Source organism: Microcaecilia unicolor, chromosome 6 (assembly GCF_901765095.1).
Source record: "Microcaecilia unicolor chromosome 6, aMicUni1.1, whole genome shotgun sequence".
NCBI classification, from domain to species: Eukaryota; Metazoa; Chordata; class Amphibia; order Gymnophiona; family Siphonopidae; genus Microcaecilia; species Microcaecilia unicolor.
The window spans coordinates 8263275-8278426 of NC_044036.1; the positions used below are offsets into that span (position 1 = coordinate 8263275).

Sequence of the window (15152 nt, forward strand, 5' to 3'; positions counted from 1 at the left end):
ATGCGAGAAAAATAAATAGAAGCAAATTTGTAAACAAATGTTACTAGCTTCCCTCCCCTTCTTTTATCCACCACACAATGTACCAAGACGTTTCCTTATTGATTGCCACGGCTGGAACACTGCTCACCATGCAAATGAGACATTTATAGCGGTCCCCACGGGAGAGCTGTCTTTCTAACTCACGGATACGAGCCTTTAGTGCTTCAAGCGTGGTCACCGTGGAATCTTCTGTAATTCTGAAACAACAACAAAGAGTCAGGCTAGGCTGGCTCCTCTGTGTCCCAAAACAAGGATATTAAAACAGTACAAGCTCTATGCTTTATTGACACATTTTTAACACCATCAGTTGAAAGCACTTAAATCCCTAGTCTTTCTTTTTTATTTTCATTTCATTCCAAAGGAAGTTTACGGAAGTTCATTCAATATTCTGAATTTAAACAAACAAGGGCACTGCTGTGCTGTTCACTATCAGAACTAGAATACAAATAACACACAAATACAGCATGGAGAGCTGATGAGCTGGTTCAGATAAGAACATCTTTAACCAGTGGGCTCATGGCTATTATTATTATAATATGTATAGAATTTTAAAAAGCATTCAAAGGTGTTCTACTTAGGTTAACAACGATAAAAACAAAAAAAAACTAAAAACGGAAACGCTGGCCAACATTCAAATTCAAAGGATATCAAACCTATAAATGGCAAGTGACCGACTCACCTGCAAATGCGCAGTAGAGACTTCCCTCTCTGTCCCGCCCCCGCGTCAAGACGTGATGACGGGGGAAGGGGGGCGGGACAGAGAGGGAAACTGCGCGGAAGGGGAGGGAGGGAACCGCTGACGTCGCTACCGCTCCCCCCCCCAAGGTAGCCGCTACCGCCCCCCCCCTCCCGGAGTCACCACCACCCCCCCTTCACCCGGCCCGGGCCCTCTCTTCGTTATTCAACTTACAGCAGCGCCGAAACAGCAGCAAGCAGCTCAGCTTCAGCTCCCGTCGGCCTTCCTTCCCTGCCTGTGCCCCGCCCTCGCCGATGTGACGTCACATGAGGGCGAGGCACAGGCAGTGAAGGAAGGCCAACGGGAGCTGCTGCTTGCTGCTGTTTTGGCGCTGCTGTAAGTTGAATAACGAAGAGAGGGCCCGGGCCGGGTGAAAGGGGGGGCGGGGGCTGCTACCTTGGGGGGGGGAGGGGACATGGGAGGTCTCAGAAGGAGGAGGGGGGGCCTTGGAGCTGGGAGGGCTGGACTGAAGGGGGCCTTCCAGCTGGCTGAGAAGAAGGCACGGGGGGGGGGGGGGGGCCTTGGAACTGGGGGGGGGGGGGGGCAGGGTGCCCCTTACAGTTGTGAGGGAGAGCAGGGGGCCTTGGAACTGGGAGAGAGGGAAGGGGGCCTTGGGAGCTGGGGGGGGAGGGCCTGGGGCCTTGGAACTGGAAGGGGGGGGCCTTGGAGCTGGGAAGGGGGGGAGGACTGGAGCCTTGGAGCTGAGAGGGAGGGACAGAGGGGGCCTTGGAGCTGGCAGGGAAGGAGGATGGCAGGGGGCCTTGCAGCTGCAACGGGAGGGGGGCCTTGGGAAAAAAAAACATTCCAATACGCGCCCGTTTTAACGGGCTTAACGGCTAGTAAGCAAATACCAAAGCCTATTTATACATTTTTTCAAGAGTCTATCATAAAATATGAAAAGTCAAATAACTTGTCAAATGCCCAAGTTGATAAGTCCATTTCATTAGAAATATATATATGTCTGTGTGTGTGTTTTCACCCCCTTGGACACGTCACATTCTGCTGCCTAAAAAATACAATTAAAAGTCAGTTTCACTAATCTACACAACATACTTTACATTTTCAATGTGAAATAATACAAATATTCAAAAAGTAATTAAGATGAAATTTGGACTTGTTCATTTTCTTTCCTTATGTCCTGCCAGACCAGTCCAGATGAGTGGGTTATGTCCCCCTGCCAGCAGATGGCGCCAAAGAAAAAAAAAAAAAAAAGCTCAGAACTGACTTCATGCCCCTTATAGGAGGTTGGTACTGCCATTAATTCCTCAGTATCCTAAGTCAAAGGCAATTGATATGCAGTAAAAAAAAAAAAATCATCATTTTGCCTAACTCAGGAATGAGCTAATTCCATGTACCAAGGATATGACTACCCCTGGGCTACAACATTTTACCTCTTAGCTTTCTGAATCAGACTGAGAATCCTTGATCATCATGACTTCCATGAGTGGGTTCTGGACTGGTCTGACAGGGTGCAAGGAAAGTAAATTAACAGGCAAATCCAAATTTCACCTGAATATTTAATTTAATCCAATGTTTTATGTTCTGCACTTTTCAGACAGATGAATGGGATGTACCCAAGCTCTACCCAGACTGGGTGGAAGAAGCCGCAATAGCTCTCAGGACGCCTAGGCCTAAGGTGTAGACTTTTCAGACTTATATACTCAAATTGATGCACTTAGAGAAGGGGTGCAATGGTTGTAATGGCACTGCCCTCCAATAACCTCAAGAAATATAGATTCTAACTCATTTCCCCCCCAAACCCACCTCCCCGCTCCCCCCGTTTTCTATTTCTGTTGATGGCTCTCTCAATCTCCCTGTCTCCTCAGCTCGAAACCTTGGGGTCATCTTTGACTCTTCTCTCTCCTTCTCTGCTCATATCCAGCAGATCGCCAAGACCTGTCATTTCTTTCTTTACAACATCCGTAAAATCCGCCCCTTTCTTTCCGAGCACTCTACCAAAACCCTCATCCACACCTTTGTCACCTCTCGTTTAGACTACTGCAATCTGCTTCTTGCTGGCCTCCCACTTAGTCACCTCTCCCCTCTCCAATCGGTTCAAAACTCTGCTGCCCGTCTCGTCTTCTGCCAGGGTCGCTTTACTCATACTACCCCTCTCCTCAAGTCGCTTCACTGGCTCCCTATCCGTTTTCGCATCCTGTTCAAACTTCTTCTTCTAACCTATAAATGTACTCACTCTGCTGCTCCCCAGTATCTCTCCACACTCGTCCTTCCCGTGCACTCCGCTCCATGGATAAATCCTTCTTATCTGTTCCCTTCTCCACTACTGCCAACTCCAGACTTTGCGCCTTCTGTCTCGCTGCACCCTACGCCTGGAATAAACTTCCTGAGCCCCTACGCCTTGCCCCATCCTTGGCCACCTTTAAATCTAGACTGAAAGCCCACCTCTTTAACATTGCTTTTGACTCGTAACCACTTGCCTCCACCTACCCTCCTCTCCTCCTTCCTGTACACATTAATTGATTTGATTACTTTATTTTTTGTCTATTAGATTGTAGGCTCTTTGAGCAGGGACTGACTTTCTTCTATGTTTGTACAGCGCTGCGTACGCCTTGTAGCGCTATAGAAATGCTAAATAGTAGTAGTAGACACCTGTGCTTTGAGTGAGCTCGCCAGCCCTTTAGGACTTGCCAGCTCTTGTTGGTGTGGTCCAAGGTGACCATATCCTTGCCTCCTCCTGAAATCAATGCTTTAAAAACCACTATGTCTTATTAGGGAGACATCAATACACCAACGATCTATCCAAAGTTCAGAAGGAACTGGGCACCTACAACATCCAAATGTGACTGACAATTGACCTGAGAATGGACACCCCGCATCACCAAATTTCTTTATCATCTAAAGAAAGCCTGTTGTTTTGCTAGAAATGAAACACTACTCTCAGAAAGGAAAAGGTATTGAGCACAGAGATGTCCTTTCCTTTAAAATTACCCAAACAGTCCAAATGCAGTCCCAGCACCTAGAACATACGTGACACACTGCATACACGACACTCATGGACCTTTGGCAGTTCTTTTGAATTAAATGTAAACATACTTTGCAGCCACAAAAACCTTCTCTCTCTCTCTCCCCCCCCCCCCCCCCCCACCACAAACAGGTGCCGATCAGAACCAGCATATTTTCTCCATGGAAGTTATCATACAAAAAAATAAAAATTCCTGCATCTTATGTCACTTGAATAATAGCCACTATTTAACATGGTTTAGTACAGTTTATGTAAAGAGAGAGAAAATTTAATCTTTCAATCAACAAAGCTGTCTCAGCTACTAAGGTTATTTTTATGGACCATCAGAAGGTTGGCAACTTGGAATAATAGTTTCCTTTAGCAACACCAAAAATTCTCATGTCCCTTTTTTATCTGTAAAATTCTATAATCGTGCATAAAGCGAAGATACTTACCTGTAGCAGGTATTCTCTGAGGACAGCAAGCTGATTGTTCTCACATGAGTTGACATCCGCGTTGGCCCAGGAATTGGCATTTTGCAAGCAAAATATAAACAAAGTTTTGCCAGAGTCTCCTGGCGCGCGTGCATGCACGGACCGATTTCCCGCCTGTCGCATGAACGCATTCCCTCAGTTAAATCAAAAAGCATAAAAGAAACAAATAACTCCGAAGGGGAGGTGGGCGGGTTTGTGAGAACAATCAGCCTGCTGTCCTTGGAGAATACCTGCTACAGGTAAGCATCTTTGCTTTCTCTGAGGACAAGCGGGTTGCCTGTTCTCACATGTGGGGTATCCCTACCAACCAGGCTCACTCAAAACAATAAACACTGGTCAATTGGGCTTCAAAACGGCGAGGACATAACATAGATTGACCTGAAACAATAACCAACTAATTGAGAGTGCAGCCTGGAACAGAATAAAAATGGGATTAGGGGGGTGGAGTTGGATTCTAAACCCCAAACAGATTCTGCAGCACTGACTGCCCAAACCGACTGTTGCGTCAGGTATCCTGCTGAAGGCAGTAGTGAGATGTGAATGTGGTGACTGATGACCACGTCGCAGCCTTGCAAATCTCTTCAATGGAGGATGACTTTAAGTGAGCCACTGACATTGTGAGCCGTGACATGGCCCTCTAGAGTCAACCCAGCTTGGGCATAAGTGAAGGAAATGCAATCTGCTAGCCAACTGGAGATTGTACGTTTTCCGATGGTGACTCCCTTCCTGTTGGGATCAAAAGAAACAAACAGCTGGGCGGACTGTCTAAAGGGCTTTGTCCGCTCCACGTAAAAGGCCAATACTCTCTTGCAGTCCAAGGTGTGCAAAGTGCTTTCGCCAGGGCGGGTATGAGGACGGGGAAAGAATGTTAGAAAGACAAATTGACTGGTTCAGATGGAACTCTGACACCACCTTTGGCAAGAACTTAGGGTGCGTGTGGAGGACTACTCTGTTGTGATGAAATTTGATATAAGGTGCATGTACTACTAAGGCCTGAAGCTCACTGACCCTACGAGCTGAAGTAACAGCCACCAAGAAAATGACCTTCCAGGTCAAGTACTTCAGATGGCAGGTGTTCAGTGGCTCAAAAGGAGCTTTCATCAGCTGGGTGACGACAATGTTGAGATCCCATGACACTGTAGGAGGCTTGAAAGGGGGCTTTGACAAAAGCAAACCTCTCATGAAGCGAACTAAAGGCTTACCGGGCGCTACACGGGCAAGATCATCTGATGGCTGCGAGTCTTCAGGAGGACGTCTCTCCTTCTCTGACCTGGTCCATAACATTTATTACTCTGTAATATCACTATTCTTGTCACAGCATTTTATCTTTTATTCCTCTTCAGATACGCTGTAGAACCTTCTGGAATATGGGGGCGTCTTAAGATGGAAGCTGTGTGAGCGTTCTGTGCATGTAGCAATTTGGAATTTATTTCTTACTTAAGTTCTTCTTCATTTTCGGTGATTCTATGCCGAAAAGAAATGATGAAGACGCCCTCCTGTTCTTCACTAGGCTCGAGAATGTGAGTTAGTTATTACTTCCTTTGTGCAGAGAAATCCACCTGACAGGGGCGTTCCCACTGCACAAGACGGGAGGAAAAGCTCCAAACTGGGAAGCAATGTTTCGCTCCATAGGACCCACGCTTCTTCCAGTTGCGCATACGATTGTGGCAGTGGGGCTACAGGAAACAGTGGAACGTCAAATGCTGCTGGAGGAGGGTTGCTGCCGTCACTCTCCATGTTAGGAGCTACATTTGTGCTGCTAGTTTAATACCGACCCCAGAGAAGCAAGCTGGTGCTTGTTTGGGGATCCCTGGAAGGGTAATTTCCCTATTAGTGAAACCCACTGTCGTTAGCCCTTGCTACCATCTGGACTGCGATTGAATCCCTGTATAATCTCTGCTCAGAGATTATCCCTCTGGTGAATGAGAATCCAACTTTTGTTAGATTGAGGAACAATGAATTTCACAGGCACAGAAGACTGAGGAATGCTCATCAGCTTAAACAGGTAGGTCCTCTTTGGTTTAAGATAGAGAACTTTGCCATTGTAAGACTGAAAATTTTGAGAACTATGTAAGAAACTTCAATGTATGAATCTTGAATTTTCGTAAGAATATGACAGGTACTCCTAAGGACCTTTTTTTTTTATAGGTTCCTTCAGGAAGTTTTCAAATATTCTCAATCAAGTTTGCCACCATACATAGAATCTATTACCTACCAGGTAAACCGCTTCCTCAGGGTGAACAACCTGTGACTGATGTTTCATCTAATAGTTTAAAATACAGAAACAAAAAAAAAGAGGGCAGACCAATGTGGTTCCCGAGCAAGTGCTTTTACTGAAGGATGGCAACTAAAATGACTCAAACGACTTGATGCAGTTCTGCGTTTCGGCACCACTTGCGCCTGCTTCAGGAGTCAAACAATTCGTTCAGCTACAGATGACAAATTGCAAATGTAAAGGCAAAAACATCTAATAATTCAGCATCAAAAGAGCTACTACTACTACTTAACATTTCTAGAGCGCTACTAGGGTTATGCAGCGCTGTACAGTTTAACAAAAAGGACAGTCCCTGCTCAAAAGAGCTTACAATCTAATGGGCGAAATGTCAAGTGTCAAGTGGGGGCAGTCTAGATTTCCTGAATAGAGGTATGGTGGTTAGGTGCCGAAGGCGACATTGAAGAGGTGGCCTTTGAGCAAGGCTTTGAAGATGGGCAAAATGACGAGGCAGAAAAATGGTCCTCTCTCAGTAGGTTTGATGCACTGTCATATTTCTTGACTCCAAACAGCATTTTAACTGCAGTGTTTTGAATAACTTATAATCTTTGCAGTTGATATTAGGATAGGCCTTCCAACAATCAAGCCCTGAGATGACTAAAGTGTGAATAAGCAGAGAATGCATAGCCCCTATTTGACGAAATGCATAGAATGATTTTTGAATGACTGCAGAATTATGATTTGAGAATTTAAGGTGGTTATCTATAGTGACCCCTAGAATTTTAAATGAATCACATAAAGGAATTTGGGCATCATGTAGACAAGGTAAACATGGAATTTCTGAGGTTCTACAAAGTGTAAATAGAACAGCAATGGTCTCAGTAGGGTTTAACTTAAGACCATTATTGGACAGTCAATTAGCAATAAGATTTAATTTGTGAGAAATGTCAGCAATGATGAGCGGATCTAGAGTAAAGGGGGAAAAAGTAGTTGAATGTCACTAGCGTATATGTAGAAGAAGATACCCAAGATTTGAACAAGGTGCGATAAGGAGGCCAAAATATATTGAAGAGAATAGGACCCAACACTGAACCCTGAGGGACATCACATGTCAGACTGCGTTGCTTAGACAAAGTATTAGACCAGTGGTTCTCAACCTTTCTTCTTTTGTGACACAACTGACAGGCAGAGTTCATGTATGTGATACACCGAACACTGAAATTCACAGCTGAACAAAGCATGCCTATATATTTCATTGTTTAACTGTTTAGTATGAATTTGCCTATCCCATATTAAAAAGTTGTATGTAACACATCAGTCCCAGATTTCTCACTTGACATACGTCAAAGCAAATATTCAAATTCTAGTGTCACCTCAGTAACAGCAACCCCAAATCCCTCCACTGTCAGATTCTGTGAAGCAACACAAACTATATAGAAAACAGGATCTAAGGACAGCAGACCTGCAACATTTTCAGTTGGGGCTGGAGGCAGCAGTTATTATTGGGGGTAGTGGGGAATCAGAAATAGAGACCAGTTACGGGGATTTCAAGAACATGACTCTCACGATGGCTGGTCTTCCCAGCTTGCAGGCACTGATGGTTGTAAAGGAAACACAGGCTCGTTGTCTTCACCAAATTTTGTTGTGACACACCTTCCACTGGTTGGCGACACTCTAGTTGACAACCACTGTATTACGCCAATGAACCTGGAATGATCTATGCTACAGATAAGAAAGAAACCAAGACAGTATGTTCCCGTGATGTCCAAGTCTTCCAAGCAGTGTAAAAGAATGGGGTGACTAACAAGGTCAAAAGCTGCCATGAGATCAAGGGATATAAGAAGATCTCATCACTTCTGTCAAGCATCGTGCGAATATAGTTCACCAGTTCTGTAGAATAGCCATGTCTGAATCCAGTATGATAAGGATGAAGCGCGTTCACTCAATCAAGGTGTGACAAACTGCTGGGCAAAAACTTTTTCTGTTACTTCTGACAAAAAGGGCAATTGAGAGACAGGGCGATAATTAAGGGAATCTGATGTTTCCATGGGCGTCTCTATTATTAACTACACCACCGAAATATTATAAACCATGCACAAGAACTAATATGAGAACTAATACTTAGATGGAGAGAAGCAGCGTTATACAGAAGCCAGAAATTTAGGCATGAACCAGACTAGCTGCCTTTAGCGAAGGAAATCTGTCTATAAGGACAATACTGCACATTAAAACAGAAAATAGTACTCATTAGACATTTACATAACAATACAAGCCAAAAGATTTATTTTAAAGGATAATATCCACACACCTTTGTTAGCGCCTGAATTCTCAATACTTATGATACTGTTTTCAGTCTCACCAGCTAAGAGTAAAAAACCAAACACACAATTTCTGCACCACTTTCAAAGCCAAAACCAAGCCCATATTCTGGAAGGTTGCTTGCCCCACTGGGGTATTTCAGGGTGGCACAGTACAGTCCGTCATCAGAAGGCCAGAACAGGATTTGGCTACAAAGCAGGTACGCTTGTGGAATCTGGGCTCTAGTTGCTGGTAGATTCCACTGGTACTCATAAGTAGCGCAAAGATTCGAAAGCACGAAACCCCTCCTCCAAAAACTAGACTGGCTACCAATCAAAGCACGTATAGCCTTCAAGATTTGTACTCTTGGCACACAGAATAATCCACGGCCTAGCTCTGTGCTACATGACCAAACTGATCGACTTACCAATCAGAAACACAACTAAATCAGCGAGATCGTACCTAACCTTTCACTTCCCCAGATGTAGGGGCCTGAAATACAAATCAACATAAGCCTCCAGTTTCTCTTACATATGCACCCAGCTATGGAACGCATTTGCCAAAAGACCTGAAAATCACGAACAATTACCTAAACTTCTGAAAAAAAAAAAACCTGAAGACCCACCTTTTCAGAAAGTCAAACCCCACAGAACCAACTTAAATGCCCAAACTACCGAAACACAACCTAAATAATCACGAAAACGGACAACAATACAAACTTTTCACCGCCCAATTCCACCCCAAAGCAACTGTATGGGGCGAACCACGCAAGTTCTAAATCAATTACACTATGCACTCCGTATTAATTTACGCCGGAATCTGTAACTATCTCAGCCACATTGAACCTACAAATATGTTACAAATGCGATAAATAAATAAATTTAATACAATCTTGACTTTAGTAAAGAGGCTCCTATTGATGTAATGGAAATGGCGAGAAGATGAAATTATAGTGGTGATTTCTAGCACAGTTTACTAAATCAACCCCTAAGTCTGCAAACACCACCAACACCACAGGAACAGTTAACCCGAGAAAACAAAGGTACGCCTTTTTCAACCTTTAATTGCAGAAACGTTTATGTGCTACAACTTTGGTTAATAATAGGTCAAAAACCTTTTGTCCACGGATGACTAACAGACCGCTGTGGTTCTTTGATTGCCAATGGCACATGACATTTGTCTAATGTCAGACACTTGCCCTGGTCATTCTGTGTGAAGTAATTCATTAGGTTGCTTGAGCCATACGATCCAACTGCACCACACGTGCTGCTATGCGATTGGTTCATGCATCAGCTGTCACCTGCACAGCTCTTAATGCGATATGGACATTGCAAAGCTGTTATATTAAATGGCAAACCTAACAAAAATGGAGCTTTCAATTTTCACTTTTGCTACTTGCCCCATGTACCTCTGGTACATTGCACATTGGCTAGCTTAAAAGGTGAATCAAGAAACAACTCTAGCCATCTGTGACTAGCTTTCCAGGTTTAGTTTTAGCTAAGTTTATTCTGCTTGACATATTGCTGTTTGGTTGAACGGTCACATCAATCCTCTTCATCAGGTCAGTGAGGAAACAGCATGCACACACTCGCAGTATTTTTCAGCTCTCATATGTTACCAATACTTTTAAAACAAAGAGGAGAAATTTTTTCACTCAAAGAATAGTTAAAGCTCTGGAACTCTCTTGCTGGAGGATGTGGTAATGGCAGTTAGCATATCTGGGTTTTAAAACGGTTTGGACAAGTTCCTGGAGGAAAAGTCCATAGTCTGTTATTAGGATGGACATGGGGGAAGCCACTGCTTGCCCTGGGATTGGTAGCATGGAATGTTGTTACTATTTGGGTTTCTGCCAGGTGCTTCTGACCTGGATTGGCCACTGCTGGAAGCAGGATACTGGGCTACATGGACCATTGGTCTGACCCAGTATGGCTATTATTATCTCTCTATATAAAAGGCAACCCCAACGTTCTAATGGAGCCTCACCGGAAACTTGAAGGGGGCGAGATATCCGGTTTGCCACAGACTGTGTGCCCCGCCCTTGCGGCACAACGTGATGACGTCGAGGGCGGGCGAACGACGCGTCTCGCATGACATGCAAACGGTCCCCCCGTCCATCTAATCTCGCGGTCGCCGTCGCTCACTCCTTCAATCGCCTCTCTCCATCTGCCCCTCACAGCGCCTCTCACCTCCGTGTGAAGGCGCTGCAGCAGGCAACAGATGATAGTTTCCCTTCGGGCCTGGACCCTCCTTCCCTCCCTGTCCCGCCGTCGTCTGAGTAAATTCTGTGAGGGCGGGACACAGGGAGGGAAGGAGGGTCCAGGCCCGAAGGGAAACGATCATCTGTTGCCTCTGCTGCAGCGCTTTCACACGGAGGTGAAAGGCGCTGTGAGGGGCCGACCCCACCCCCCAAGCAACACTGACCCCCCCCCTCCAAGCCCCCACCGTCGCAGCACATCCCACCCCGCCCCCTCCGAGTCCAACCGACAACGTACACAGCTCCTCCCACCACAAACAACAGGTGAGCCTATTTAGTTCCCTGTAAGCAAGGAAGCCAATTTGGTTGATCTCTATTTCCACTGTCCCGCGCAGCTGTCATTGCTATACACTCAAAATAAAGCAACCAAACATATGAGCTGCTGCATCCAGGTTGTCGTTCTTTATTATTGCTTCATCTGTAACAACTGTGAAGGTGTTTCATTTGCGCCCCCCCCCCCCACAAACATTCACACACACACACTCTCTCTCTAACACACAAAACAAAAAACCTACTGGTAGCCACCAAAACCAAAACCGCAAGGATCCCTCACTTTCAACCCATCACCACAGGAACGCAGACCCCCCCCCCTTCAAAACTCCCTCACCACCACTCCCTCACATTTCACCATCCCCCACCCCCTCCCCCTAACATTCTCACTCACACACACCATCACACCCTCCCAACTAGCCTACCACGCCCACCCCTCCCTTTCCCACCCCTCAAACAACATTCTGACAACAAAAACACAATATCTATCACACTCAGAAAAACACTTCGCTAATGACAACAAGCCACAACACAACCTGAAGGCGGTGGGTCACCACAACCAGGCGACGGCCGACCACAAGGCCCTGGAGAACACCTGGAAACTTATGCACAAACTGGTGAGTTGCAGCGCAGTGGGAGAGGGGAGGGAGGACGGCCTGCAAATCGGACGACAAAAAATGGGGCCGTGGAACTCGGAGGGGAGAGAGGGTGGCGTAGGACTCGGAGGGGACAGAGGAAGACAGCGAAGGAGGGGGGGGGGAACAATCTTGCTAGCGCCCGTTTCATTTCATACAGAAACGGGCCTTTTTACTAGTGTTCTTATAATACATTCATCTAGGGCGTATCACAAAAATAAAAACTATGCCACACTGCAGCCTTAAGTAGCAGGCCAGGTTAGTCTTAGGCTACCTTCATGTACCAATGCCATTACGCACTACAGAATGGCACCCAGTGTGGATTAGTTCCTCCATGACATGTCGCAGTGTGACTATTTGGACACAGCACCTCTAACTTGAGTCACTTGATCGCTACAGTTTTGTAATCACTGTTGAATTATCTGCACGGGAATGGGGTTAGCAGGAATCCCGCGGGGATCCCCTCTAGGTACACAGGACTCCTGCAGGGAATATAGTGCCAGGCCAGCCTATTTATCCTTTCCTTGTGCCATGGCAATTATAATAGCTCTGAAATCCGCAAGAGCACTGAGAGAAGAATTTATCAACATGGGCTACTGTCCAGTTATTTTACCACAAGTTGGGTTATTTTAACTCAGGGCGGGGATGGAAGAAATACCATTGGGGATGGGTTAGATTTCAGCGAGGACGGGTGAAATTCCTGTCCCTGTGCAACTCTCTAGAGTAGATTGGTCCTGTGGTAAATTTTGGCACTTGTGGCTGTCTCCTTTCTTGAAGATGGGGATTAAATTGGTCCGATTCAACGTTTTTGGTATTTGTTCTGAAATCCAAACCAACTCATAGCAATGTGTCACCTCCTAATTTCAATGCTTCAGTAGATAAGTGGCGCTAACTGACTCGAAGATGGCCGACAGGGATGCCGCAGGCCCATCATCGTTGAGCTCTGCATGGGTGGCTGAAATAATAGCAGAAGTCAAACATGCTATTGACTCAGCACATAACTGATAAACTCAATGGCAGACTGTAAGCTTCGCAGGGAGGATTTTCAGTACAGTGTTAGCGAGCGTCCAACTTAAGAGGACCACGTGCAACAACTGACATCTTCTAATGCGGAGTTACAAGCTAAAGTGCAAACCTTGAGGAAAAACTTCATGATACTGAAAATAGGTCCTGCAGGGGGAATTTAAGACTTGTTGGTTTACTGTGGGGGTTTCTTGAGACCCGACTGTTTTCTTCGTTGCAGCTGCAATCTGTGGTGGGACCTCTACGGGTTGAACAGGTCCACCACCTGGGACAGCGACGAACACTTATGGCCACCCCTGAGTGGTAATCCTAAAGCTTTTAAACTATGCTCATTCTTTCCTGGGAAGAGCTCCAGGCCCAGGGTATTTTTGGCCTATCGCCAACTGCATCATTACATTCAGGCTCTGGATCCCACTAGGTTGGGATATCTGCTAGGTGCTCACCTGCAGGAAGTTTTTGATAAATTTCTGGAGGGGGACCTTCTGGTATCCGCATTGCATCAGGAGTTACAGTCTCTTCTGCCTGTGTGGGATTATACTGCATGGGGACCCGATAGAGTGAGGATCTGGGTCTCCCTTTGGAGACCCTGGACTTTCCGAAATTGATTAAACGTATGCCTAAGATTTTCATAAGTGCAGAGCTCAGATAGTGTCAGTTTTGGACCCTGCATCGTGCCTATTTTATGCAGGATCAAGATTTTAAGTCCGGCTGGCTGGATACCCCTACCTTTAGGAAATGTAAGAGAGATACTAATTCTTTTTTTCTATGTAAATTGAGGTTGTCTGAGGATTAAGACTTTATGGCACACCATATGGCGGTTCTTGGAGGGATTGGTGGGACACTCACTACCATTTTCCCCGGTAGGTATACTGTTGGATAAAAACGAGGTCTTCCGGGTTGCTAACAAGCATCATCGCCTTTTAGTTCGAAAGGCGGGAGTCATGGGCAAGAAGGTCATTCTGGGCATGTGGGTTGGAGAGAAGGTCCCTTCTTATTGGATGTGGCGTAATCACTTTCAGACCCTCGTGTTGTTGGAGCTTTGAAAAGGAAAAATGTTTATATTCAATCTTTGACTAGTACAAGCCTTAATTCTTTTTGATTAATTTCAGAGTTGCTGGGGGAGGGTCCCTCTGCTGTACATGTCACTCGGGGAGGGGGGTGAGGGAGGGGGGAGAGTCTGGTAGTTTGATAATGGAACTGCGTTGTGTCTACCATTCTCCATCAGAGAAAATCTGATGCCACTCCTCTGGTACTTGATACGGTCTACTTTGGGTATTTTTACATATTGTTGACACCAGACCTGTTATCACATATACTTTATCTGTTTTATTTTTTTCGCCTCTGGCACATATGTGTGCGTTTATGGAGGGGGAGGTCTGGGGGGAGCTTGTTTGTGTTGGGGAATTTTCTGGTCAAATATTGGACAACTTGATTGTATCTGGACTAGTTGTGTATGACTTGTTTGTTGGGTCAATAAAATTGTTTAAACATAAATGTCAGGCTGCAGGAGACCCACTTCCATCTGCCCACTGCTCCAAGCAGCCAGGCAGAAAAGTACAGTGCACTTAAGCACTGGCAGAAAAACATCTTCATAAAGCTGTAAACATACTGACTTCTGGAAAACTGTGGGAAGTAAATGCACATGTCCAGTAATAAGAGGAATGAATGGGAGCAAAAAGCATGAACAAAGGTAATGGTCACAACCCACGGCCTGATACAATGGGGAATCAATACGAGGGCTGGAGATCAAGGTGCTAGTTAGCTGGAAAATTACCACACGGCTGCACACCTTACACTGTGGGGACCGCGCAACAATCAATGGCATGGGGTATTGATTTAGTTATTATCACTTCATGCGCTATAGACATTGTTAAATATACATTTATTAGGAGGTGCACTTGGCAGACAGGGAGAGTTTAACCAGAGCACAATCTCTTCTAGCCTCAACGCATCAATAATCAACAGCACCAGCCTATCCTTTGCTGTGAAAAGGCTCTGCGGATAACACTTGTATCTGATGTTTTCCCACTTAGGCTCTTCAACAGAGTTTGAGACGAGGTGTAATATCACAGGTGTAATATAAAAACAAGACAAAGATATATGCTGGAAAAAAGTGCCACGTCAAGAACAAAGACCCTTGGTAAACGGCCTACAGAAAAGACAGACTATGTAACTGTAATGCAAAGCAGGGCACACATCTTCTTCCCTTACTGAATGACCAAACGCTTT

General features: G+C 45.4%; 1 protein-coding gene across 4 annotated transcripts in view; it reads right to left on the reverse strand.

The window, feature by feature from the left end:
• RNF220 (ring finger protein 220) overlaps positions 1-15152 on the reverse strand; it is a 739925-nt gene that overhangs the window by 21935 nt on the left and 702838 nt on the right. For all 4 annotated transcript variants that reach the window (XM_030206266.1, XM_030206264.1, XM_030206265.1 and 1 more), the window contains one exon: positions 128-236. In XM_030206266.1, the coding sequence (XP_030062126.1) occupies positions 128-236 (109 nt within the window). The remainder of the gene's footprint in view (positions 1-127; positions 237-15152) is intronic.